Source organism: Martes martes, assembly GCF_963455335.1.
Source record: "Martes martes genome assembly, chromosome: 5".
Taxonomy (NCBI): Eukaryota; Metazoa; Chordata; class Mammalia; order Carnivora; family Mustelidae; genus Martes; species Martes martes.
In genome coordinates, this window is record NC_137892.1 from 124539198 (window position 1) to 124564802 (window position 25605).

General features: G+C 48.8%; 2 protein-coding genes across 3 annotated transcripts in view; one reads left to right on the forward strand and one right to left on the reverse strand.

Moving 5' to 3' along the window:
• The window catches only part of CSF1R (colony stimulating factor 1 receptor), a 30243-nt gene extending 23755 nt beyond the window's left edge, over positions 1-6488 (forward strand). Inside the window, exons 15-21 of the mRNA XM_080804094.1 lie at positions 2057-2148; positions 2264-2361; positions 3375-3497; positions 3578-3689; positions 4206-4305; positions 5190-5298; positions 5394-6488. Coding sequence (XP_080660220.1) covers positions 2057-2148; positions 2264-2361; positions 3375-3497; positions 3578-3689; positions 4206-4305; positions 5190-5298; positions 5394-5564 — 805 coding nt within the window. The 3' untranslated portion in view covers positions 5565-6488. The remainder of the gene's footprint in view (positions 1-2056; positions 2149-2263; positions 2362-3374; positions 3498-3577; positions 3690-4205; positions 4306-5189; positions 5299-5393) is intronic.
• Positions 6364-25605, reverse strand: part of HMGXB3 (HMG-box containing 3) — a 43994-nt gene continuing 24752 nt past the window's right edge. For both annotated transcript variants that reach the window (XM_080804093.1, XM_080804092.1), the window contains 10 exons: positions 25028-25177; positions 21564-21865; positions 20932-21059; positions 16591-16722; positions 15508-15692; positions 12317-12536; positions 11490-11623; positions 10600-10716; positions 8734-8943; positions 6364-7746 (listed from right to left, as the gene is read on the reverse strand). In XM_080804093.1, coding sequence (XP_080660219.1) covers positions 7279-7746; positions 8734-8943; positions 10600-10716; positions 11490-11623; positions 12317-12536; positions 15508-15692; positions 16591-16722; positions 20932-21059; positions 21564-21865; positions 25028-25177 — 2046 coding nt within the window. In that variant the 3' untranslated portion in view covers positions 6364-7278. The remainder of the gene's footprint in view (positions 7747-8733; positions 8944-10599; positions 10717-11489; positions 11624-12316; positions 12537-15507; positions 15693-16590; positions 16723-20931; positions 21060-21563; positions 21866-25027; positions 25178-25605) is intronic.

Consider the following 25605-nt stretch of genomic DNA (forward strand, 5'->3'; position numbering starts at 1 on the left):
GACCCTGGCAAAGGACAGGAAGGAGGCTGGGACTGGAGGAGGGGGGCCCTGCGTCTGTCTGTGAAGCTAACTCAGGCTTGGGTGGCCGTATGACTCTCACATTCCCATCTCTGCCATGGGGAGTAGTTACCCCAGCTTAGATGGGCCAACTCGGTTTTTCTACTACTTATTCCTATCATCCAACAAATATTTGGGCAATTTAGGCAACTAGGAGTATGGAGGCAAAGATGGGCAGCTCACAGTCTGGTGGAGACAGGCGTTAGTTAATGAAATCATCACTTTAATGTACATAAAAGATCAACCAAGGTCCTTTCAGCGCTCTAGCCAGAGATGGGGAGAGCTTGAAGGCAAACTGCCCTGTTTTTCCCACAGGCTCAGGCTGTCAGGGGCTGCACAGCACCCGGACAGAGTCTGGGGATGGGGGTAAAACAGGGGTGACTGTGGCCAGGCCCCTGATCTACTTGGGCCTTGGTTTCCCCGGGGTGAGCCATAGGGGGATTGAACCTCTCAGAGTCTTTCCTACTCTGTCATTCTGTAATGCTGTGATTCCTGGAAGCCACTCGAGGCAGATGGACAAAGCCACACAGGGAACCAGAGAGAGGAAGTGGCCAGTTTCTTGTCACACATGAGTCAGGGGCAGAGGCGGAGCGACACTAGACCTCGGCTCCCTTGACTCCTAGCCTGGTACTCACCTAAGCCTCACGGTTGTCCTGAAGACTCAGTGCTGGGGCATGTGGGGCCTTAGGGCAAGGCTGCTGGGACAGGATCAGAACAAGAAGGGTGTACACGGGGCCCTGTCTCAGCTACTGTCAGCTGCCAAGCCTGGGGAGGCAAAAGGGGAAGGAGGCCATTTCATTCCATCTGGTATCCTCGACAATGAGGGCTGAGCAGGATCTGCTTCCTCTTCTATTCTCTGCCGCCCCTCTGAGAGGGCAGCTCACACTGGGCCTCTGCAGGCTGGGACCTCAGGTCAGGCAAATCAAAATGAGGACTGAAGTGAAGTAACTTCTGATCTTCAAATGTGCAGGTGGGGAAAGTCTTCAGTGATGTGACCTCAAGGGCACACGGCATGTGAACCAACCCTGCCAGTTGTTTCCTAGGCTATATTAATGGAAGTAGAGTTTCTAAACCAAGGGAGGGGATAGTTTTTGCCATGGTCAGAGTGTAAGTGGGCCACCTCCTTCTCTTTCTGGGAACACTAGAGTGTGGGTATTGTCGAGGTGCACATCTCCATCACAGAGGGGATCGGGGAGGGGACAGTCCAGAAATCATACCTAGTTAGATTATTAGAAGCAGCAGTGGCTATTCGATGTAGAGAAGTGCTTTCTCCAATCGTGACCCAAAGAGTGAGCTCAAAGGCGTCACCCGAGAGCTGTTAGAAATGCAGGAGCTCAGGCCACCAGACCTGCTGCGTCAGAATCAGCATTTCAGTAAGACCCCCCCCCCCCAGGTGGATTATGTGCTTGTGAACTAGTTTAAGAAGCACTCCTCTAGACCAGCGGCCTTCACACAGGCTGCACACTGGAATCTCCTGGAGAGCTTTCAAAGTGTGACCGACCGGGTTTTGCCCCTAATTTCTGAGGTGGTCTGGGCACAGGGAGAATCGACAGCTCCCCAGGTGATTGAATGTGAAGCCAGCCATGAGAGCCACTGTCCGGAGAAGGGGCCTAGAGTATGCTCAAATCCCTGCAGGGCTGCTATGGGAAAAGTGAGCCTCATTCTCTGTGGCCCTTGAGGACAGAGTGAGGACCAGCAGGAGGAAAATCTCAGGGGCAGATTGGCATTAGGAACAGTGAAGAACTTTCTAACAGGCAGAGAGCTGCCCAACGATAGAACGAATTGTGAGCTTCCTCCCTGGATGGCCAAGCAGAGATCAATGATCACATGCACAGAATGTGACAGGGGATTCCCTGTCAGAAACGGATGTTTGAGTGGACCCTGACATCCCCGTCCTTCCCTGTCAATTGGAGAGGCCATGGGGAGCCAGTGACCAAGGCCTGAGCTGGGCAGTGTAGCAACAGGTTCTCACCCATCCCCCAACCTTTCTCCTGTATAGGGACAGCGGCTTCTCCAGCCAGGGTGTAGACACCTATGTGGAGATGAGGCCTGTCTCTACTTCTTCTTCAAACGACTCCTTCTCTGAACAAGGTAAGGAGGTACTGGGATGCAGGTGAGGGAGAGGCAGAGGAGAAGGGCGACTGGGGGATGGGCAGGGAGGGGCAGGGGTGTGGTGGGGCTGCCATGACACCTCTTCCCACACCAGACCTGGACAAGGAGGATGGGCGACCGTTGGAGCTGCGGGACCTGCTCCACTTCTCGAGCCAGGTGGCCCAGGGCATGGCCTTCCTTGCTTCCAAGAACGTGAGTTGTAAACTGGGTCTGAGCGTGATCACCCAGGGTGGCTGGGAGGCAGCTGACCACCCCCCCCCAACCCCGCCGTGAGGCTGGATGATTGAGAACAAGGGCAGGAAAGGGGGTATATGACAGAGCCAAGGCAGAGCCAGAGTGCCACACAGCCTCTAGGAGTGCGCGGGAGAAACCCCCGGCTGAGCGCTGCTCCACGGCGGGACGGTGAGAGCCCCCAGCCTGAGCAGACCCGTTTCCCTGGTGTGCAGCAAATGGAGGACCCCATTTCCAAGAACAGGCTTTATTCCTTCAGTTTTGGTCAACAGTGTGAACAAGACAACCATCGTGTCCCTTTGTGAAGGCCCTGGTCTTACAGGGCTGATAAAGGAACCTCCCTGAGTTGTGAGGGGATAAGACGTGTGCAACACACTCAACCCACAAAGGACCCAGTGAGTGGGAGCTGCGACCGTGCCCCTTACAGATTTGGGGGTCCAGAGTTTGATCGTTGGCTCTGCCATTTGCTGCGTGACTTTGAGCAACTACAGCAATTCTCTGAGCTTTGGTTTCTATACCTATAAAAATGGGCACAATCACAGGGTTGTCTTGAGGGCAAAACAGGGTTATAATGTGTGCAGATGCTTTGAGAGAGCCTGGCATGGCAGGGCCCTGGAGGTTGCAGCTGCCATTATTGGTAACTGGTGGGGGGTGGCCCAGAGGCTGTTCCCAGCACCAGGGCTCATTGCTTCTTGCCCAAGCGGATTGCCTCGCTGTAAGTCAGCGGCCGCTGCTCAGGGCTGGAGGGCCACAGTGATAGTGGTTCTTAAACATTGAACTGTCTGACCACATTGAATTTCCTCAGACCTGGGTCTTGGTAGAAGGTGGGGACAGGAGCCAGAGTAGAGGACCAAAACGGATGCCAATTCTCTCAGTGAGGAGCCCAAGGCCTTCTAGGGCCCTGGCCATTCCCCTGGCACCTCAGGCTCAAGCAGGGGAGGGGCTGAGACTAACCCGCAAGTGCTTCCCTTCAGTGCATCCACCGGGACGTGGCAGCCCGAAACGTCCTGCTGACCAGTGGGCGTGTGGCCAAGATTGGGGACTTTGGGCTGGCCAGGGATATCATGAATGACTCCAACTACATTGTCAAGGGCAATGTGAGTGCTGGGGAGGGTGGGCCGGGCTGGGGAGGGGGCGGTGAGCCAGGGTCCGAGGTGACCGGGGTCTGCTATGCCAGGCCCGCCTGCCCGTGAAGTGGATGGCTCCAGAGAGCATCTTCGACTGTGTTTACACGGTTCAGAGCGACGTCTGGTCCTACGGCATCCTGCTCTGGGAAATCTTCTCGCTCGGTAAGCTGCCGGCCCCGTGCTGAATCGTGTTCGGTTACCACAGTGTCCTATGCGTCGTGGAGGATGCCAGTCAAGGATACTTGGTGCCCAGGGCAAAGGCTGGTGAAATGATGAGCAAAGCATCTGAAAATGAAGCAGTGCAGTTCCGGTGTGGGCTGGGCCAACGCTCCACTCTGCTGGGCATTCCGTCCTTCCTCTTCCCTCCTCTGCCTGCCCGAGCAGTTGCGGCTTCCTCAAACGGTTTTCCCTCATAACGTGCATATCCCGCTTCTGGAGCACTAAGCAGAGGGACTTGGGTTAAGCCTTTCGTCGAGTTCCTCTGACCTCTTATTCCAAAGCCTGTGCTGGAATTCTCTGTGGGGTCTGGTGAGGCCTGGGTGAAGGCTCCCCAGTTCCACTGAAGCCTATGCCCTTTGTAACTCTTCACAGCCCAGTCCCACCAAGATGCATATGGGTGTGGGGGCAGGTGAAGGTGAACACTGAGCATGGTCTCCTACATGATCTTGGCCTTTGCAGGGCTGAACCCCTACCCTGGCATCTTGGTGAACAGCAAGTTCTATAAACTGGTGAAGGATGGATACCAAATGGCCCAGCCTGCGTTCGCCCCAAAGAACATGTAAGTGAAGGCCCCCAAGGAGGAAAGAGGACACCCCAGGCTTTGGCTGAAGGGGATGGAAGTGTGTGTGTGAGCCCGGCCTCCCTGCCCAGTGTTCCAGGGCCAGGCTTTATCTCCCCCACAGTAGGCTAAACCAAGCCCTTTTCCAAGTGAGTTCAGGGTTTCCACTGGTTTCCTAGGTAGCCTAGAGGATGTGCTCCAACGTCTCTTAACTGGGACCGATCCTAACTCAGATGATAGATTTTTAAGTCAGACTCTCTTATTACGACCTCAGGGAAGGCAACTGTCATTTCTTCCGTCCTGGCAATCTGTGGTGCCAGCCAGCCAGCCACCACAGCCCCTCCACCAACTCACTACAGCTGGCCCATCACGAGCCGCCTCCCTACCATCACCTTTGCACACACCAGCGGGCCATGAATTCACCCACTGCACCTTTCCCCTGCCACTCTCAGCATAGCCACCCCCCATGCCCCACACTCACTGCTTGCAGGCTCACCAGATCCATGACCCCTATAGCCCACGTGCCCTATTCGCCTCTTGCTACAGCTGACCACTCACTCATCTCTCAGTCCACCTGGCAAACCTACCTGGAGGCAGCGAAAGTGCCCTTTCTTAGTTCTAGGAGTTGGAGAAAGAGAACATCTCTGAGCTTTTTCTCCTCTCAGTTGTCAAATGGGCAAGATGGAAGTACCTTCCAAGGGCTACTGGGGAGATTAAATAAGACAATGCATGTCAAGGACTTAGCACAGGTCTTGTGTCAGGCTTGCATCTCACTAGGCTTCAGGACCTCTGCTGGGCAAGACTGCAGGGTGTGTGCGTGTGCATGCGCACAGGCATGTGGGTCACGGTCCCCAGACCCACAGGCGGTTTCTGTCCTGTCTCAGATATGGCATCATGCAGGCCTGCTGGGCCCTGGAGCCCACCCGCAGACCCACCTTCCAGCAGATCTGCTCCCTCCTCCAGGAGCAGGCCCCAGTGGACAGGAGAGCACCGGTGAGTGGGGCCGGCCTCACGGTGGGTGGCTGGCTCCAGCAGGCCAGGCTGGGCCTAAGCCAGGATTGACCTTTCTTGGGTTCTCGCACCCTCAGGACTATACCAATCTGCCGAGCAGCAGTAGCAGCAGCAGCAGCAGTGGCAGCGGCAGTGGTGGCGGCAGCAGTAGCGAGCCAGAGGAGAGCTCCAGTGAGAACCTGGCCTGCTGTGAGCAGGGGGATATTGCCCAGCCCCTGCTGCAGCCCAACAACTACCAGTTCTGTTGAGGGGATGGCCAAGAAGCATTGCTTTCCCCTTCCTCCAAGCTTCAACTCCACCGTGGATGGGGCACCACGGGGAGAACGTACAGACTCTGCCCTTGGTCATTTCACTCAACAGCCCGGCCCAGCTCTGAAACTCAGGAATGTGAGATCCACAGGAGTGTGGGGAGGACCCCACTTCCAGGGCCTGGGCCATCACTGCCAGTCAGGGGCTAGGGCTGAGCCCCCCGCCCACTGTTCTCAATGCTATGGCTTCGTGTTCGCTATGCCAACTGGGAGAACCCCCAGCTCACTCTCTTAACCTTGTTCCCACTTCCAGGAACCCCTTTTCCTACTCCCCACTATCTCACTAGAAATGGACCCGTGTTGTACCTCCCAACGTTGAAAAGCCCATGCACCTCAGAGCCGTGGCATGACTCCTTTCTAAGAAGGAACTATACCTCTTAGTCCCCACCTACCCTGGATCTGGTCGCTATAATGAGCCAGGTGGCAGCTAAAGTTCGGGGTTCTGCCCAGTCCCCCGTCACTCCAAGCTGGAAGGCAGGGGGCCCGTGTAGCTGGCCACACCAAGCAAGCAGCATGCATGCCACCAAGCTGACTCCCTGTAACTAACAGTCACCCCGTGGGATGTCTCGGTCATTAAACTAACAGCATTAACACAGCTGGCCTCCAGTTCTCTGTGCCACTCGGGGGCCTGCGGATTCCCTGGGACCTCTTCCATCCTCCTTCATGTTGAGTGACCAACTCAACACCTGGGGTGCTCAACCACGCTGTGCCCCACACAATGAGCATGGAATTGACTCTTGCTTCACCAAAACAGATAATTTAATAAATTTTATTCTTGGCGGGGGAAGAAGGAGGGAAAAAAGCCACCTACTCCACTCCTCTCAATAAATTAAGTAACACACGGCCAATTCCCGTGCCCTAAGCAAACCTCAGGCACTTGAGCCAGTCCCGCTGTTTCCTTATGGCCCAGTCTGCTTCCCCTTCACAGAAGGGAGTTTTTCCTACTGCCGCCAGGTTATGTCATGCCAACCGGCCACATCCCCTCTGTGGTGAGGGTCCAGGGCCCAGAAAGGATGTAGGGTGCAGCAGCAGTGGCCAGGGAAAGGAGGAAGGGGATCCTCTTCCTCAAAGCTCAGGGCAGAGAAGACAGTCCTGGAAGAAAGCTGTGGCTGTTTCTCCCCTCCTCAGCTTCCCCCCAATTTGGGTGCAGGAAGAGTAGGAGGGAAATGCATCCCTCCTCTGGGAAAATCAAGAGCCCAAAGGGGCCCTAGAGCTAACAAGGCCTCCAAGGCCCCAAGTCAAAGGCAACAGGCTAAGGAAGTCGTGTGGCTGCAGGGGCTGGAAAGAGTGTTCCCCAAGGGTGGGAAGAGATACCTCTGCAGTCTTCCCCTGCCCCCGTGCTGGATTCCACCTTCGCCTACCCCGGGACCTCCACCCTGACCTGCAGGAGGCCCCAGGGAAAGCCAGCAGCTACCAGCATTCCTTCAGCCTCCTTTCCCCTCTGTTGAACATACTAAGTTCCCAAGTAAGGAGTGTTCTGGTGCTTCTCCTGACCCCGGGCCCCACTGTGCTCAGGAAATGGAAGCTCTTTGGTCAGTCCCAGCATCAAAGGCCTCCCCAAAGGTGAACGCGCCCGCCGGTCCCCTGGATGGATCCGCCTTGGGCAAGGGCCTCACTATGGCTTGATGGTGCAGTCCCTGTGCAAGAGCCTGGGTCAGACTGTCACTGCAGCCACCTCCTCTTCCTCACCCTCCTCCTCTGCCTCTGTCTTAATCTGAGCTACCCCAAGGCGGTAGAGGGTATCTCGGATGACCACTTCGCCAGGCTGGCAACTCTGTACAATGTCATGGATCTGCCGGTTGACAATCTCACGGCTGGTGAGGAAGTCCATGAGGCGGTTGTAGAGGTAATAGTGGGTGGCATTGTCAAAGGCAATGGGCCGCTGGCGGACACTGTTTGGTTTGCTGTCTGTGATGGAGGCCAGGATGGTTGTGTAGGGCGCCAACTCAGGGCACAGGGCTGAAGAGTGGTGTCCAGTACTGGGGTCACCAGGACTGGGCTGTGTGTCTACATGGACGATGTGACGTGTGGCAGTCTTGGTGACTGGGTGCTGGACAGAGTGCTCAGCCTCCATCATGTCCACTGTGTAATGCTGGTCCAAGAGTTCTGGGCAGGATACGCTCTAGAGGAGAGAGAACAAACCAATCTGACATGAGGGAATGACTAAGATAGAAGCTGTGAGGTGGGTGAAAGTGAAGGGGGGGGGGTCTCAGCACCATTTACACCCTCACGTCACCATATATGCTCACACCTCCTGGGGCAAGTCCCCTTCCTCTGTGCTTCCCTCTCCTCATGAAGATGGGGACAGTCACAGGGACCATCTCTCAGAACAGATACTAGATTACCTGAGCTGCTACTGCTTATTGCCATGCCTAGTCGACTCTGGCTGGGGCTGCAGGGAGTGGGCAGCGGGGCTCTTGCTGAGGCTGTTGCCTTTCGGCAGTGCTGGGCACAAGCTCACACAGCCAGTGAGTCCCAGGGAATGAGGAAAAGGCTGAGTGGTGACAATAATGTCCCCTTCTTTCTGTTGCCAGTCCTAACATCTCTTCCCAGCAAAGGGCACGTCGGTCTGGGAAGAATCACTGTCTCGTACCAAGCACCAAAATACACAGTACAAGGGCTCTGCCACTTATCTGCTGTGTGACACTGGCTAAGTCCATCTCCCCTCTCTGGACTAAATGGAGAGAGTTGGATACAGTGGTGTTTTCTAAGTCTCTGTGCCTCTAGGTCACAACAGGTATGCCATGTAATACATTCATGGTCAGACCCAAGACCTGACTGGTCCGGACCTTTAGTACACCAACGTGTATGAGGTCTCCCAAAGGCAGCAATTTCACAGGCTTATCTGGAAGGCAACCGCAAAATACCTGTTTGGGACACCCTGGGCACTCCTAAGTGACATGCTGGGGCCTCACACACACACAGTTTGGTGAGTAAAAATCTGTGGAGGAATCAAGTATCAAGACAAGTATCAAGTATCAGAGTATCAAGACAAAATATTAGTGGAGACAAAGGATGCTGGAGATGGCTCCCAGAAGGCCTTCCCAAACAACCAGGAGGTGAGACATAGTCTGAGGGATTTATTCCAGTTCTTCAGAAGGGAACTCACCACAGGTGGCTCTGTGGGGCTAGAGAAACAGCCCTGGTTCCTCCCCCACATCTGGTTGGTCAGCTCTGGGTAGCAGAGGTCAGCACACAGGGCCACTGGTGTGGCCATGTCTACCACGTAGACAGGTGGCCAATGGCGAGAAGAGACCAGCAGATCCACGTGGTCGCGGGCACTCTCGCCCCGCACAAGATACTTGGAGCCACAGATCACCTGAGCAGGGAGAAGGAAGTCACAGCAGAGGGTGAAGCAGCACACAGAGTTGAGTCTTCTTCCCATAAAGATGAAAAATCAGGTTTCATGACTAACGCCACAGCCATCCTTCCAGAGCCCATCATGTTCTGCTTCCCATTTCTGTACCCAAATGAAGTTGCCAGCTCATTCCTGACTTCCTGAGAGAATATGGCTGGGAGTCTTTGACTGAGGCTGAGAGGCCCCCATGAGCATCTACTCCAAACCCCACCCTCCACACTGCCATATCAAGCACCCTCTAGTCCAGGGGCTCCAATTCCCAGCCCCACAGCACTGGCAGCTATAGCTGGTTAGAGACGGAGGTTCCTGGGCCCCACCCCGAACCCAAGGCACTAGCCTCTGGGGGTGGGGCATTCTGAGCAGCTCTATTTTGGGCAGCACCCCACCAGACCCAGATATGCTGTGCAGATGGGAACCTCATGGGAACCTCAACGTAGACTAGTAAACACCTGCACTGACAGTGCTCCCAGGCACCACTTTGTGGCTGGGGAGGCAGAGCTCTGTGTATAGTGGGAAATCCTGCATCAGCCGCCTCCTCCCTACCTTCACCCCCACCAGCCGTAGCTATCACCTCCTAGTAATACTGCTCGACCATCACAGCCTAGAGACTCTGTAACTCTCACGGCCCCTATGGTCAAGTGCTTCTCACAAGAGGGTCCCTAGTCACATAAACACAGTCCTCTGAACAGGCTCTGATCTGCCAGGGCAAAGGCACCCAGTCTGTCCCTCAAACGCAGCTTTGGTTGAAGAAGTTGAGAACTGGATTCTCTTTTGACAGCCAGTCGACACGCCCACTCTTGCACCTAAGTGAACTGAAGTTTCTGCTAGCAATCCCTCCCCCAGTTAGTACCCGTTCAGGGGGTTATCAGCCCCAGTATCTTCCTGGGCCTGCTTTGTCATATAGTGCTCAGCCTTCCCAGTGCTATCCCAGTGCCTACCCTGTCCACCCTCCACAGACATGAAGGTGCTCTCCTTAAACCAAAATCAGAACTACATGCTCCCCAATTCCCACTCAGAACTGTCCAGTAGGCCCCTCAGCACTCTCAGAGGGAAACCTAGACCACTACTGTGGCCTACAAAGCTCTACATGATCTGCTCTCTGGTCCTCTGGAAGGTCCCAACCTTCCTCCTCTGGGCTCACCAGGCTTCCCCACTCAGGACTTAGTGGTCAGTCTTCCCTCTGCTGGAACATTCTTTCCATAACTCATCACTAGCTCAGCCTTCCCTAGCTACCCCAGACAGCAGGTCCCTCTCAGTCACCTTCTATCTCAGGGCTTTGTCTAGTTCCTTTAGAGCTAGCTCCCTAAGCCATGATGACTCTATCTCCCCTCTAATATGAGGTCAACTAGAGAAGAATGACTCTTCACTGCTCACCTCTGTACCCTCAACAGCTGACGCAGGGCCAGGATGTGAAAGGGTGCTTAATATTCATTGGTGATGACCCAGGTTCCCTTCCTAGTCCAAAGGGTGGCACCTCACCCATAAGAAGCTACCCCACAGGCTGCCCAGTGACCTAAGTGCCAGCTCCCACAGAATGAGCTGGATCAACCAGATTCTCTGTGTGGGCAATCTGACATGGACAAATTCAGCCCAAGCTCCTCCTTACTACCCCCTTACCTGATGGGGGCACACCTTGTAGATTTTACCCCCTGTGAGATGAGGTGGGGGCTGTCTAGCTCTGGTTCCATTCTGTACAGATTCATAGAGGGCCAACAAGGAGAAGCAGAGCTGTTCCTGGAGCAGGACAAGATTAAATATGAAGCAATAAATGCTAAGGGACCAGGCCTGGTGTGCAGCACCAAATGCTCACTTCAACACCCAAAGCAAAAAAAGAAACTGTCAAGGCCAGTGTGTGTCTTGGCGCTTCACTAGCTTAACATCCTCTAGGTACAGATGGTGATTTTGAGGCCCTGAGAGGACCAGGTAGGTCCCAGAGAGAGGCAGCCAGAGCTATCAAGGTGCTATCTTGAGCCTAGCAGGTCTTCCTACTTCTCACAGGGCAGGGGATGCTTCAAAGAGAAGCTAATATTTGAGTCTAAACTTGAAGGAAGCATGAAATTTCAACAGGACTTTAGTATGAAGTGAATAATGTATGGATAAAACACACTCCCCTCCCCCTCCTAAGGGCCTGGAGAGGAGATAAACCACACACTGCAAAGTGCCTTCCTTACAACATCGTCAGGTCAGTAGTTTGGTTATTTCCAATTTGTGAACCAGGAAAATGAGACTGAGATGAAGGGTAGCTTAGCAAGGTCATGCCCAGTCAGTGTGGGAGCCAGGACCTGACCCCAGAGTCTGGACCTGCAACCTTCGCCAGAGGAACTGACTGGAGGGGAAGGATTTGCACAGCTATGGTGACCTGGCTGTGAACGATCTCCCACGCCCGACTGCTAGCACCTTGTGTCCAAAACAGGCACTTGTCACAGGTGGCTCCTCTCCTCGCCCAGAAAGCAGGCCACCAGCCTGCTCCCTAAGTCCCTCTCTGCCCTGCCGCCCCCGCCACTCACCTTGGAGTCTTCTGTCCCAAAGGGGATGCCACATTGTGTCAACAGGTGCCGCAGCTCCTCCTCACCGTAGGAGCCAATGTCCTCGAGCTTGCAGGCGCCCTCGTGAAGCAGCCTCACCAGGGCACTGCCATGGCCTGCAAGAGATGACCCTGCTGAAGGGAGGACACTGCCGCCAGACAGTACAACACGGGGAGCCCGTCATGTATGAGGATGAGCACCCGGGGACGAGGCCCAAGTCCGGGAAGTGGCGCAAGCAGGCTCTACCCTGAGCACTGCCCTAGGTGCTGAGGGCGGTGGACTGAGGCAGATCTTCTAAATTCTGCAGATATATGAAGTCTCTCAGAACTGGCTTCCTGCCCCTGAATGTCTAGGGGAGATCCAGCAGAGTGCCCTTGCAAAGGACCCCCAAATGGGTAAGCTTTTACTCTTTTAAGGTTTTTCAGAACCAAGCTCTCAGAGGCTTACCACAAGGGCAGCAACATGATGAGTAGGAGGTCTCATTCCAAAAACACTCTCTTTACACTGTGTTCCTGAACCTGCATAAGCAACGGTGAGCTAGGTGGGAGTCTTAACAAAAACCAACTTCTGGGCCTTGAAACAGCAAGTATGAGGTGGGCCCTCAGCATCTATGTTAGGAAGCACTGTGTGAGAACCAGCGGATCACAACATATTAACTACTTATAAAGTCACCTCAGTGGGTCAATATCTCACCTCTTCATGAGCCTATCCCCGCCCCGCTCTGCCACTGATACTGTCTAGCCATGGAAATGTTCCCAACTCTGGGCTGGGCTGTTCCCTGATCCAAGCCAGCCATCAGGTACTCTTACCAGGTACTGGCTGCACATCCAGGTTTTTGTCCTTCTCAGTGTTGACGACCACAGCTCCTCTCATGAGTGGTGGGAAGAAGGGGGCAATAACAGAAGCATCAAACTTGGTGATAGGGATGCTGGCAGGGAAGGCCACCTGCTCAATCACCTCGGTCTCCATTGTGGCCCAAAAGTCCTCCACGTTTACCTCACTAGGGCCCAAGAACTCAGGCCAGGTGAACTAAAAGGTCAGAATAAAAAAAGATCAAACTGTAGGAACCATAGACTACTAGCAACACAAGAACCCCCCTTCTTGATCCACTCGGGGACAACAAGGTGGGAGTTGGTGTCAGACAGCCATGTACTGCCAGGGCACCTGGCCCCAATTCTGACATCTTAGTACCTACCTGCCTTTGGCCACATTCCCCTCTCCCATACCACAGCTGTCCCCAATATCTGAACAGCCCTTAGTCCGTTCTGCATCCGCCTTTGTTCAAGCTCTTTCCCTGAGCCTCCAGGAAAGGGGAGCTACTGTAGCTGAATACCTGTCACGTATCGGGACACTGTCTGATTAACTACTGCACAAGTCTGGGGGGCTGTATGAGGCGAGACCACCGCAGTAAGGGGCAGAATTAAGAATGGGAAGGAAAGTCTAGTTCCAAAGCCCAAGTCATGTGTCCCCGCCACCTATGACGCCAGTGCATGCTGTGAGTACACAGCACGAAACTCCCACTACACTTCACAGCTACTGAGCCCACTCTCTCCAAAAAAACAAAGGGATAAGGAATGCCAACTGAGTGTGATGTGCTGTCTTCAGTCTAGAGGGTCCTCCTCTATATAGTCCCTGAGGGGAGAGGCCACCAAACTGTCTCCTCCTGGACAACTGCCAATTTGAGTTTTGTTAAATAACTTCTTGTTTCCTCTCACTGACCTCAGAACACCCTCTACCTGCTTCTCTGCCAACGTACCACACCACTCTGCACACGCATAAGGGAGAAAATGAATTAGACTCGGTCTCTCAGAAGATATACCCAGTATCGTAGAAGAGGAGAGATAGGCACGCCAAGAGTGAAGGGACTTCTACTCCATTCTGTGAGAAACAGCCTTGATGGGACAAGGCAGATGCCAGGCAGGACTACGAGATGTGAGCTTTTGTAGGGAGGTGGGCCTCTCTTCACTTCTGAAAACCAAATGGTCTCTGCAGCTAAACGTGTTTTTCAGTCAAGCATTGAGCACAGTGTAAGAACCCAGCATAGGCAGTAACGTGCTCAACGTGATTCTAGCTGGGTCACCACTAACACGGCCATTAGGGGCATCTGGGTGGCTCAGTTGGTTAAGCGCCCGTGTTCAGCTCAGGTCATGATCCCAGAGTCCTGGGATCAAGTCCTGCACTGGGCTCTCTGCTCAGTGGGGAGTCTGCTTTTCCCTCTCCCTTTGCCTCCCTCTGCCTGCCACTCTGCCTGCTTGGAGATCTGAATGAGTGTAGAAATAGCCTCTTGGTGAGATAACACACAAAAGCAAAATTATTATCGGTCATTTTATCTACAAAGAACACTTAGAAGACTCCAGAAAGCATTATACTTACTTTCATGTATCTTGTTATGCACCATCATCCTTTCAAATGGGATATGTGATCAAAATGTATACTTTTTTTTAAAATTGGGAAGAAAAGGAGATACATGTATTAAATCCCTAACAGGATCAGCTGGCCATGCCAAAATGCACCCAAGCTTTTCTCTCAAGGGCCTGCACCACCCCTGGTGGTGAACAGGTGAGCTGCAGGTCCAGTGCCCAAAGGGATACTTCATGTTCCAGTCCTCTCTGTCTCTGTGCTGGAGTTCAGGGTTGGAAAGCTCACCCCCTCCCCATGTTATTACTAGCATACCCATGGGGCACTCCATAGCTATGCACACAGACCACACTTCTCAGCATGATCACGGGAGAGAGTTCAGCAATCTATGTGATTTTTTTTTTTTAAACACTGTGTACCAGGTGAAGAAAGATTCTTACTCTTCTCAGTTTTCTAGGAGTTTTATCATAAATAGGTGTTGAATGATAATGAAACCCTTTTCTACAACTATTAAATAATCATACAGGTTTTCTTCTTTTAAACTGTACAGGAGCAAATTACATTAGTATATTTTCAAACAATCTTGCTTTCCTGGGTTAAGCCTGTCATTATGGGTTACTTCCTTCACTGTTAGAGATGACTGGCTATTATCTTATTCAGCACTGTGGCATCTATAGTCAAGAATACAATCAGCTACAATTTGTTCTTTTATATTAAATGTCTGGCTTTATTTTCAAGGTTATCCGGCCTTATACAACGAGGTGGGGAAATATATCTGCTTTTGCCAGTCTTTTATGATCAGCATCATGTATTTCTTGGCTGTTGGAATTAATGTCTGAGGCCGTATGAATTTGGTATTATCTTCATGTGAACACTTTTTTAGTTAAGAACCAAGTCACAGATCAGGTGTCTCTTTTCATAAAACCCACCCTTGGATCTCTAGCTCACTGCATATAAGTCCTCACAGTGGCCCACATGCCCCCATGGAGAGTATGGCCGCCCGCAGCCTCTTGAACCTTGCAAGTCCTACCACTCCCTCCGCTGCTCCTATGGCTCCAGCTACACTGGCCTTCTTGCTGCTCCTCAACCACACACAGCAAGCCCACTTCAGACTCTGTCTTGCTGCTCTCTCTGCCAATATTCCTCCCCTGAAAGCTTTGTGGGCTTCAGATCTCCCCTCAAATGCCATCATATCAGAGAGGCCTCCCCCTGACTATCCTCTAGATAGTCTCTATCTATCTCTCCACCACACTGTTCTCTCCTTACCTGCTTTACTCTTACTATGCTACTTTTAATTACTACATACTGCCTATACAACAGACATTAATATAACATATGCAATTATTAATAACGTTTATTTCCTATCTTCTTACACCAGAATTCAAGCCCCATGAACACAGAAACTTTATGGGTTTTTAACTGCCCTGTCTCAAGTGTCTAGAAAATGCACCTGGTTCACGTTTAATGAATTCATTGGAAAGTAACAAATGCTTCTATTTCCATCCAGCCTTCCTTAGATGGAAAAAGCCACTCACTCATCTCCCCCCAGGCAGGACTGGAGCCATCTGCTCCTGGGGCAGCTTGCAGGAACGTGGCTGCCAAAGTGTGAGGACAGTTCTAGAGGTGGCCAGGAGGCACTTACTTCCACACTCTTCAGTGCCAACACGTTTTCTTCATTCCTCTGGGCCATTTCCACTTTGGGGGCCACACCACAGATGCCACAGATCATGTCATTGTAGTCTCGGACAGTGAGGCATTCGAAAGCCCAATAGCCATTGCACAGCAGCTCCTGTAGCTGGCTCAGCTCCTCTGAGGTTAGAGTCTTCTCTGCAAGGAGGGCAAGAGCTCTGAGAAGGTCACAAAAAAGACCCCGAGGCCACTGGGGATGAGCCAGTGGCCAGCAAGAATAGCGACTCCACAAGATTCCTGCCCAAAGGACACCCAAGAGTACTAACCACCCTGAGGGTCAAGTACCCTGGCCTTTGAAGGCGCAGATGCCAACCCCAAAGGACAATTCCAAACAGAATTATTAAAACTGCCTTGCGCTAGCAACCTACTAGGCACCAGACCATGTGCTGACAGCTTCAAATGCATTATTTCATTTAATTCTCATGTCTTTATGAAACAGAAGATATACTCATCCTCATTTTACAACTGGAGAAACTGAGACATAGGATAACTGGTTCAAAAATCATGCTGCCACTAACTGACAGAGCCAAGACTCAAACACAGGCCTCTCTAACCCTGGAACCTTTGCCCTACTCCATCTGACCTCATAGCAGGCAAGGTGCAAGTGAACTGAAGTCTACAAGGATAGGAAGGGGAAAGCATCAAAAGAAAAAAGGAAAGCAAAGAGAAAAATCATTTCTAATATTAAGGAGGGTGATCTCCACCTTCAGGTCTCAATATGAGCCTCAGGACTGGTAGCAGACCTCCAGAAGCTGTGTATTCAGAACAAGTACAATTAACATGCAGCGAAGCCAACTCTACAGATCATCAAAGGATCAACTTCTAAAGAGTCAGCTTAATCTTGTGCTGAGGGTCCCTGGGTGGATGGAAAGACTCACGCTCTTGGCATTTATAAAATTCAGAAAGAGCAGTGTATCAGGAAGTCAAGAATGTCTCCTTTTCAAACTACCAGATTCTTCCCTCTTTGGAGAAGAAGCACTGAAAAATCCCAGGAAACTCAGGACTAGTATGGGAAAGGGAGGAAGCCAAGCTGTACCTGTCTGCTCCTGCACCGACTTCAGAACAGTGCTGATGGACACTCTGGGGTCCTCTCCCAGCTTGATCTGGTTCCGGACTGCAAAAAGCAAGTCCAGGCTCACTAGTAGCTTGTTCCCCACATTAAAGAGACCTGCAAAGTTAAAAAGAGGCAACAGATAAACTCACTGTAAAACATCCACAATGGCAAAAAATTAGAAACAAATTAAATATCCAGCAATAAGGGAATAATTAAATTAATAACGGTACACTCCTAAAATAGAAAATTATGCCTCATTAAAAAGAATAACATAGACTTAAATACTCTGGCATGGAGTTGTCCATAATACAATGTTAAATGAAAAAAAGCAAGCAGTGAAATCCATACAGAAATTTTTTAATTAAAAAAACAAAAACAAAACCCTCCATACCACCCAGCTCAGCCCTCATGACCACCGGAGCCCACTCTTCCTCTACTTTTCAACAACTGCACCATGGGTAAAGGCCAGGAGCACCTTCTAGCCCAAGGATGTAACAATAGCTATCAATATCTCTAGCCAAATCCGGGGACAGATGACTCGGATTTAAATGCAGTCAATTTAAGACAAATAGAAGAGAGTGATTTTATATTTGCAGGAAGTATAATGCACAAATTTGCACAAAATCAGGTTCTGGAATATGTGTTTCCATAAAAGAAGAGTACAGAGGAGTGGGGAAGACCTTTCTGAGCATGATACCATATGCTGAAACCATAATGGAAAAGATTTAATCTGATTACATAAAAATTAAAAGAAAAACAAAAGACAAACAACCTCCCCCAGCAAAAAAAGAAAAAAAAAATCCTTTGTGTCCAGAAAAAAAAAAATGACAAGCAAATTAAGAGACAACTGATAAACTGGGGAAGAACTCAGTCAATATTCCAATGAAGAATGGAAATGTTCACAAAATTCACAGAAGAGATTAAAAGACAAAAAACATACAATCCTCCTAGTAATCAGAAAAATGAAACAAATTAAGAAATTACACACTAGTTTTTACCTACTAAATTGGCAAGCTTTAAAATATTGTAATACTGATCTACAAAAAGTTCCTTAAGTTGGTAAGTTTAGCATGGTCACTGGATAAAAATTCAATGGACTGGGTTTTGTCTACCCAATTGTGTTTCTACACTAACACTGAAGTTAGAAATTGAACCACATCGTTTAGCATTGAAAAAACTGAAATAACTTAGGTATAAATCTAACAATATGTGCAGGATCTATATGCTGAAAACTACAAAACATTGATAAGAAAATAAACCCTAATAAAACAGAAAGATGGACAGGATTAGGGATTAGAAGACTCAGTATTTCCAATCATGTCAAGCTTTCACAAATCAGTCTATAGATTCAACATATTCCCTGTTAAAATTGTAACAGGATTCTGCAGATACTGAGAAGCTGATTTTAAAATTTATATGGAAATGGAAAGAACTAAAATAGCCAAAGCAATTCAGGAAAACAATTCAGGAAGAACAAGGCTGAAGGACTCACACTAACTGATTCTATGACTTACTATCCAGACTATAGTAATCAAGACCAGTATGGTACTGGCAAAAGAATGGACAACATAAACCAATGGGACAGCACAGACCACAGAAACAGACACACATATATGATCAACTGTTTTTCAACAAAGGAGCCAAAGCAATTCAATGGAGAAAAGACTACCTTTCAATAAATGGTGGTACAACTGGATGTCCACGTGCAAAAGAAGAAAAGAAAGAACTCAATCTGGGCCTCCCACTTATTATATAACAATTAATACAAAATGAACCGCAGACCTAAATGTAAGTCATAAAATCTTAAAACACTAGGAAAAAAACACAGAATACTGATGATCTTCACCGAGGGAGAGAGACCTTACAGAGACCATCAAAAACATAATCCCTGAAAGAAACAACTGATGAAGTGGTCTTTGTCATGACTAAGAACTTCTGCTCTGTGGAAGATTCCACTGAAAGAATGAAGTCAAGCCAGAGACCATAAGAAAACATTTATAAATCACTTACCTGACAAAAGACTTGCGGATCCAGAATATATAAAGAATTCTCAAAAAAAAAAATTCTCAAAATTCAACAGTTCAATAGGCCAAACATGGAATAGATTCTTCACCAGAGATGACACATGGCTAGCAAATAAACCCATGAAATGATACTCAGTATCATCGAGGAAATACAAATCAGAACCACAATGAGGTACCACTTCATAAAACCATCGGAATGGCTAAGAAAAACAAGAACCAAAAAAATAGTACCAAGTGCTCACAAATGGAGCAAATCAAAACTCTCACTCACTGCTGGAAATAACAGTGGGATGGGACAAACATTCAGATAAACAGTTTGACAACTTTAAAAAAATTAAACGTATACTTAGCATATAGCCCAACAATTTGACTCCTAGGTATTCACCCAAGAGAAATGAAAGTTTGTGTTCACACAAAAGCCTTTATGTCAATGTTCACAGCAGCTCTATTCCTAAGTGTCAAAATCTGGTAACAACACATATGTCCTTCAACAAGTGAACAGACATGTAAACTGTGGTACTCCACGCAATGGAAAACTACTCAACGTGAAGAAGGAACAAACTACTGATACATGCAACAATATGGATTTTTTTTTTTTTTTTTGAGAGAGCGAGCGAGCGAGCGGGCACGCGCATGCGAGTGGGAGGAGGTGCAGGGAAAGAGGCAGAATGCCAAGCAGACTCCACGGTGAACAAAGAGCCTGACGCCAGGCTTAATCCCAGGACCTCGACATCAAGATCCGAGCTGAAACCAAGAACTGGATGCTCAACTGACTGAGCCACCCAGGTGTCAACATGGATGACTTTCAAAGGCATGACGTTTAATGAAAGAAGCCAGACTCACTTAAAATGCATATACTGTGACAAGTGACATTCTGGAAAGATGGAGTGAAGAGGAATGAAGAACATTATCAAATGGTTGCTAGAGGCTAGAGGTGTGGGGTGGGTTTGAGTACAAGGCACACTAAAGGAGAAAGGTTTTGGGCAATGGAAACTGGTCTGTTGGTTGTGGTAGCAGTCACAGATCTTGGTGCATTTTCAGAACTCATGTAAATGTCAAACAACAAAGTAAATTTTGCTGTATGTAAATTTAAAAGTAAAACTAAAATTTAAAAATACACACACACACACACACACACACACACACACACACACACACACATATATATATATAAAAAATCCTAGGTACTACTGGCCCAGACAGACTGCAGGGATATAGCATTCTCATTAACTGCTGGGTAGAGCAAAAAATAAGACAGATTCAATTGGGCAACAAAAGACATTAAGAGCATAAATTCAAAACAAGGCACCATAAGGTTCTCAAGATAAAGAGAATAACAAACACTCCTTAATCTTCAGCACTCAATTCTACATGTGAAATTCAGGATCCAAATTCTAACACTGTTGGCGCATGGTGAATGCTCCATGGTATCTGATGCTGATGAATGTATAGGGGGAATGGGTGAACATGCAGCAATTCCATGTGTAGCACTCGCCCAAAGGAAATAATGAAGGCTTGTACACTGTGAGTTAATTATAAAGAGGATTCTAAAATGGAGTCCCACGCACCCCTTAAAAATGGTCACGTATTTCTCCATTTGCTGGCATGGGAAGATGCCTATGAGACACTACTAAACTTAAAGAATATTCCGGGGACACCTGAGTGGCTCAGATGGTTAAGTGTCTGCCTTTGGCTCAGGTCATGTTCCCCAGGGCCTGGGATTGAGCCCCATGTCAGGCTCCCAGCTCGGCGGAAGTCTGCTTTTCCCTCTCCCTCTGCCTCTTCCCCTGCTTGTTTTGTGCTCTGTCTCTCTCTCCCTCAAATGAATAAATAAAATCTTAAAAAAAAACAAGAAACAAAACCAAATACTCTAAAATAACACCCAGCACAATCCCACTTTTGTTGAAAGAAAAACTATATACCCCTCACTCTCCTACTTCCTTACATTCTGTGCAGATGAATACCACACCTGAAAGATTAAAGAGCGTAATGTGAAGTGTTTGTCTCATGGCAGCACGATTACTACTGATTTTAGTTTCCTCTTTATTCTTGTCAGCATGTTCCATTTTTTCCACAAATAGGATCTATTCTTTACGAATGAACTTTGTTTCAAGAGTCCCAACACTTGAGAGAGAACATCATCTTCTGCGGCTGAGATATCCAGGAGGAAAAACTGCCTCTTTCTCAGAAGCCCCATCTGAGAGAAGGTCCAATGCTCAAAGGCACAGAGGTCTGACTCACAGAAGCTGCTCCTAAGCCTGCTTTGGGGGTATCTGCGGGAAGAAAGGCTGACACCCACCTGTATAGATGTCCATGAAACTGTGCAGGGCCAGACAATGAGGATTCAGACACATCTTCACCTGGGCAGTCACCACCTGCAGCCGGCTGGCTGTCAGCAGCCAGCACTCCTGGGGCCCAGCCAGGGAGCTAGTACCAAAACATCACCAACAGAAAAAAAAGAAGGGAAATCAACTTAATGCAGTTCTGAGGTTCAGTGATCAATGGCAAAATTCTCAAGACTAATGAAACAGGCAGATGAAGGTGCTGGGGCTTGTGTCCCAGGGTTTTCTAGGAGGGTGTTCCCACTCTGTTGGAATGAGGTCTGTGGAATCACCCCTAAAGTTAATGTAACTCTGAATTTATTACCCAATTTAACCAATCCCCTTGAACTTCCAAATCCAAGCATTGTGCTGGCCAGTCCAGATGTAAATAGAATCCTAACTTGGTGGCAATACTTTCAGGCATCTTTCAATAGAAATAATATACGATTACTAATTATTTTACTTTAACAATTCAAAAGCAAAGGAAACCTAAGAGAAGCAGAGAATAACACCTTCAAAGGCTACAGCTTTATAGTCTGAAGAAAGGGGCAATACGGGCCGAGGAAGACAGGGCAGCTGGGGACAGGGCAAATCTGAAAGGGGTGCTTACTTTTGTCCCCCTTTGAATAATGGGCTGCTACAGAGTAGGCACTGCGTGGACGGAGACTCATAATAATTCGACCAAGAGGTTTGCTCGATGGTGACTGTCTCTTCACTCACGTTGGACAGAATGAGTCGAGAGCTGTTGAGCTCGTGAATCAGGGCGAAGACCTCGGCCAGCTCTGACTCGTTCTCAGGAATCTGCAGGACTTTGCGCAGCAGCTGCAGCGTGGACTGGCGCTGGATCTCCCTCTGGGCCAGGCTCAGCGGCTCTGTGGCACTCAGCACATCTGGGAGAGGTGAGCTGACCTCCTGGGAAGAGAGCGGACTGAAGGATCAGCCAGCACCCAGGGTACCACCAGCCTCAGGCTAAAACATGGGAGAGGCTGCAAGTGACAGAGGCATGGGCCCAGCCATGGTGGAGAGGGGAAACCTTGGCTTTGAACCAGCTCAATTAATAACTCGCTGTGTGACTCAAGGCAGCTGCTTTCTCTCTGGTGTTAGGTTCTCTCTCAGTGAAATGAGAGGATGATACACACTGCTTGATAATAGTTTCATGGGTCAGCTTCCATTCACCAGGGATGGGGTTTGGAGAATAACACACCCAAGTCTCAATTATGGACATGCCATGAAACACCTATACATGTGTGAACCAAAGCAATTTACTTATCTTTCTGAGCCCAGTTTCCTTACCTATGAAATGAAGGATGAAATACTAGCGATATCCTAGAATTGTTGAACAGAGTCAATAAAATATTCCAAGTAAAGCACTTAGAACAGTACTGGAGATGCAATGAAACCTCTATGAATGGTAGTTTTCATATGTAAACAACTATACCACTTCAAATATTTCTCTTTTACGCTTTTATTGTCTGTGTACAAAGGAACTATATTAGACACCAGTCAGAGGCTTTCAGAAACAAGGTTCTGAAACACTCATTAAAAACAGGTCCTGGGATGCCTGGGTGGCTCAGTGGTTTAAAGCCTCTGCCTTCGGCTCAGGTCATGATCCTGGGGCCCTGGGATTGAGTCCCACATCGGGCTCCTTGCTCAGCTGGGAGCCTGTTTCTCTCTCTACCTCTGCCTGCCACTCTGCCTGCTTGTGCGCTCTCTCTCTCTCTCTGACAAATAAATAAAATCTTAAAAAAACAACAACAACAACAACAGGTCCTTTTCAGTGGAGGTTCCTCCCTAATCCTTTGTACAAATGCAGCAGGAATCACTCCCTCCCGCATGCCCCCAGAGTCCATTCTTTACTGCAGAATTCACTAACTCCCAGTTGGTGAGATTATTCCCCCATCTTTTACAAGTGTAAGGTCTTTGTTTATTTACAGATTCTCAATACCAGCATAAGGGCACACAAAAATGCTAATTCATATTTTACATGTTGTTTTGCAGACATAACATGCTAAATAACAAGAAGGAACTTTTGAATAACTGCACACATGCAGCAACTCCTGTCTAATTATCTGTAAGTTTGGCTACCTTTCTCCCACACTAGACTGTGAGCTCCTCAAGGAAGGGACCATGTCCTATTTGTCTTTGTATCTCCAAAGACCTGATCTATAGTAGGTATTCAACGTATGCTTGCTGAAAGAAAGAATGAATGGCTGCAGAGAGCTGACTGACACTAGGAGTTCCCTTGGGATATAGTGTGTTCCCGGTCATGACTATGTTGAACCATGGACTGGAAGAGCTGGCAGGAATACTATATCCTTTTGTTCTCAGCCACAGATGAAAGATGGAAGGGAATGAAGACCATTCCTGTCCAGAAACTGTTATAGTCTTAATCACACCCACCAAGGACAAGCTGCACAGGAAACATATGGCCACCAGGGGGCCCCAAAGAGTACTACACACAAAGATCCCTGGGTCTCTGACTAGTGTTTCAGTTTAGTGAATTTCTCTAGAATTCAGGAAGTTGAAAGGTGACAGAATGTCAGAAAGTAAGTGTCCTGTGGGTAGGCAGCTATTAGCCAAAGAGAGAAAAATATAAATTTCAATGAGAAGGATTTGAAATCAACTGGCTCCAAGTCCCTAGACCATTCCTGGAAAATTAGGTCAACTCATTATCCTAAATCTAGGGAGCAACATCCATTTCCATACTGCAAACCACATCAACAACTACAATCAAATAGGAGAAAGGAATGTTTGAGTCTCTACCGATACAGAACATAGACCTGCCCTAAAAGAGACTGTGGTGTCTCTGGGGGCTAAGAAGGAGTCAAGACAGAATGTCATCAACCCTAAGTGAAGAGCAGCACATTAAAGCACGGGCCTCAATATGACCCTATGGCCTAAAAAACGAACTGCCTGGTCTAGCCTCAAAGATCTTCCACAATATGGCCCCAATGTGCCTTTCATGCCTTATTTTCTGTACTCCTCCCTACATATCCTTCTCTTTCAGGTGACTGGAACACCCTCTCTAGCTCTTCACTTCTGCCACTGCTTATCCTTGAGTATGGAATGCCTTCCCCTTCCATCCAAGTCCTGCCCACCTCCCAAAGTCAGCTTAGATCTGGAGTGGCCAGGGTCCATGTTGGATCCTGACCTATTGCGGATGCCATCCTCTTTTCCCCCAAGGCAGATCAAGAAGATCTTTTTTTTTTTTTTTAAGATTTTATTTGTCAGACAGAGAGAGCGAGCGAGTGCGCACACAAGCAGGCAGAGTGGCAGGCAGAGGCAGAGAGAGAAGCAGGCTCCCCACCAAGCAAGGAGCCCGATGCAGAACTCGATCCCAGGACGCTGGGATCATGACCTGAGCCGAAGGCAGCGGCTTAACTGCCTGAGCCACCCAGGCATCCCGAGAAGATCTGTCTTCTGACCCTCATTCTAGTCATTCCATCTGCTGCCTCAGGTGCTAGATCTTTCTGCTCACTTAAAGAAATTCAAAAGACCTCTAAAGATACCCTTTTTTCCTGGTTCTGATAAATAAAAAACAAGCCCTAAAGAGCCAAGTGGAATGTGCTTTACTATCCAAACAGCTTGGTCCAACTTCAGAGAGATTTGCCAAGACTGCTAGAAGTAAAGCTTTGTATTGAGCCAAAAGTCTGCAAGGAAAACTAAGCAGCAGTGATCTCATCTATGAAGTCTAGGGCTGGCATTCTCTACTTACCAAGACAATATTTACAGGTCCTCCACCAGGTCTCAGATTTAAAAGAATGTAACCCTTCCATCCCACTCCTTCCAAATTCTCTTTAAAGCCTCTGTTCCAGCTCACCTTGGCGAATGACCTCTTGGTCCACTGGGCTAGATGGTTCTTGGAGATTAAGGTACCTACCCAGCCTTCTCAACTTAACAATGAAGACAAGGAAGCCCAGAGAAAAGGCAGCTAGGTTCAGAACTTAACAACTGGTTACAGTTCTGGTGTTCTAACTACTATCATGTACTAAGAAATCATTTTATTTCTACTAAAACAGGTGCACTAACAGAGCTCACACAAGGCGATGGTATGTGTTTAGGGAAGGAACTCACGAGAGCCTTGGTGGTTTTCTCAGTTCGGTCTTTGGCAAGGTTAAAACCACAGCTAGGACAAATCCGTGGTTTATGCCTGTTGGTGTAGACGTAGTTACAAGAGGGATTCTTGCACTTTCCCCTGCCTCTTGAAGTAGCCAGGCCCAAATCCTAAAAAAGTAAGACCAATATTCAGTTCTACAAAAGTTACACCTGGGCAGAGTCAAACACCAGGATGACCAGCTATTAGTCAATCAGAGATGAGAGTGACAACTGCAAAAGTACATGCAGAATAACTTCCAAAGAGCCTTGAAACAAGATCCCCAGAGTCACATATTTGCTTACTGGGATAATACATGCAGTGTTAAAAACAAAAGGTGGGTGGGGAGGGAAAACCTTGGTAGGAAATGCCAAGTGAAACAAAGCTGCTTTACCAGAGCACTTCTCAAATGCTTTGAGATACCACTACTGAATGTGACTGGTATTTTAAGAAGGAAAATATAGCTTTCTCAAGCATATCTGTGGAAAACACATCTGAGGTTAAAAGGTCCAAAGACTGCTGAATGCTAGAGCTGGACTAGATTTTCATCTCCAATTAC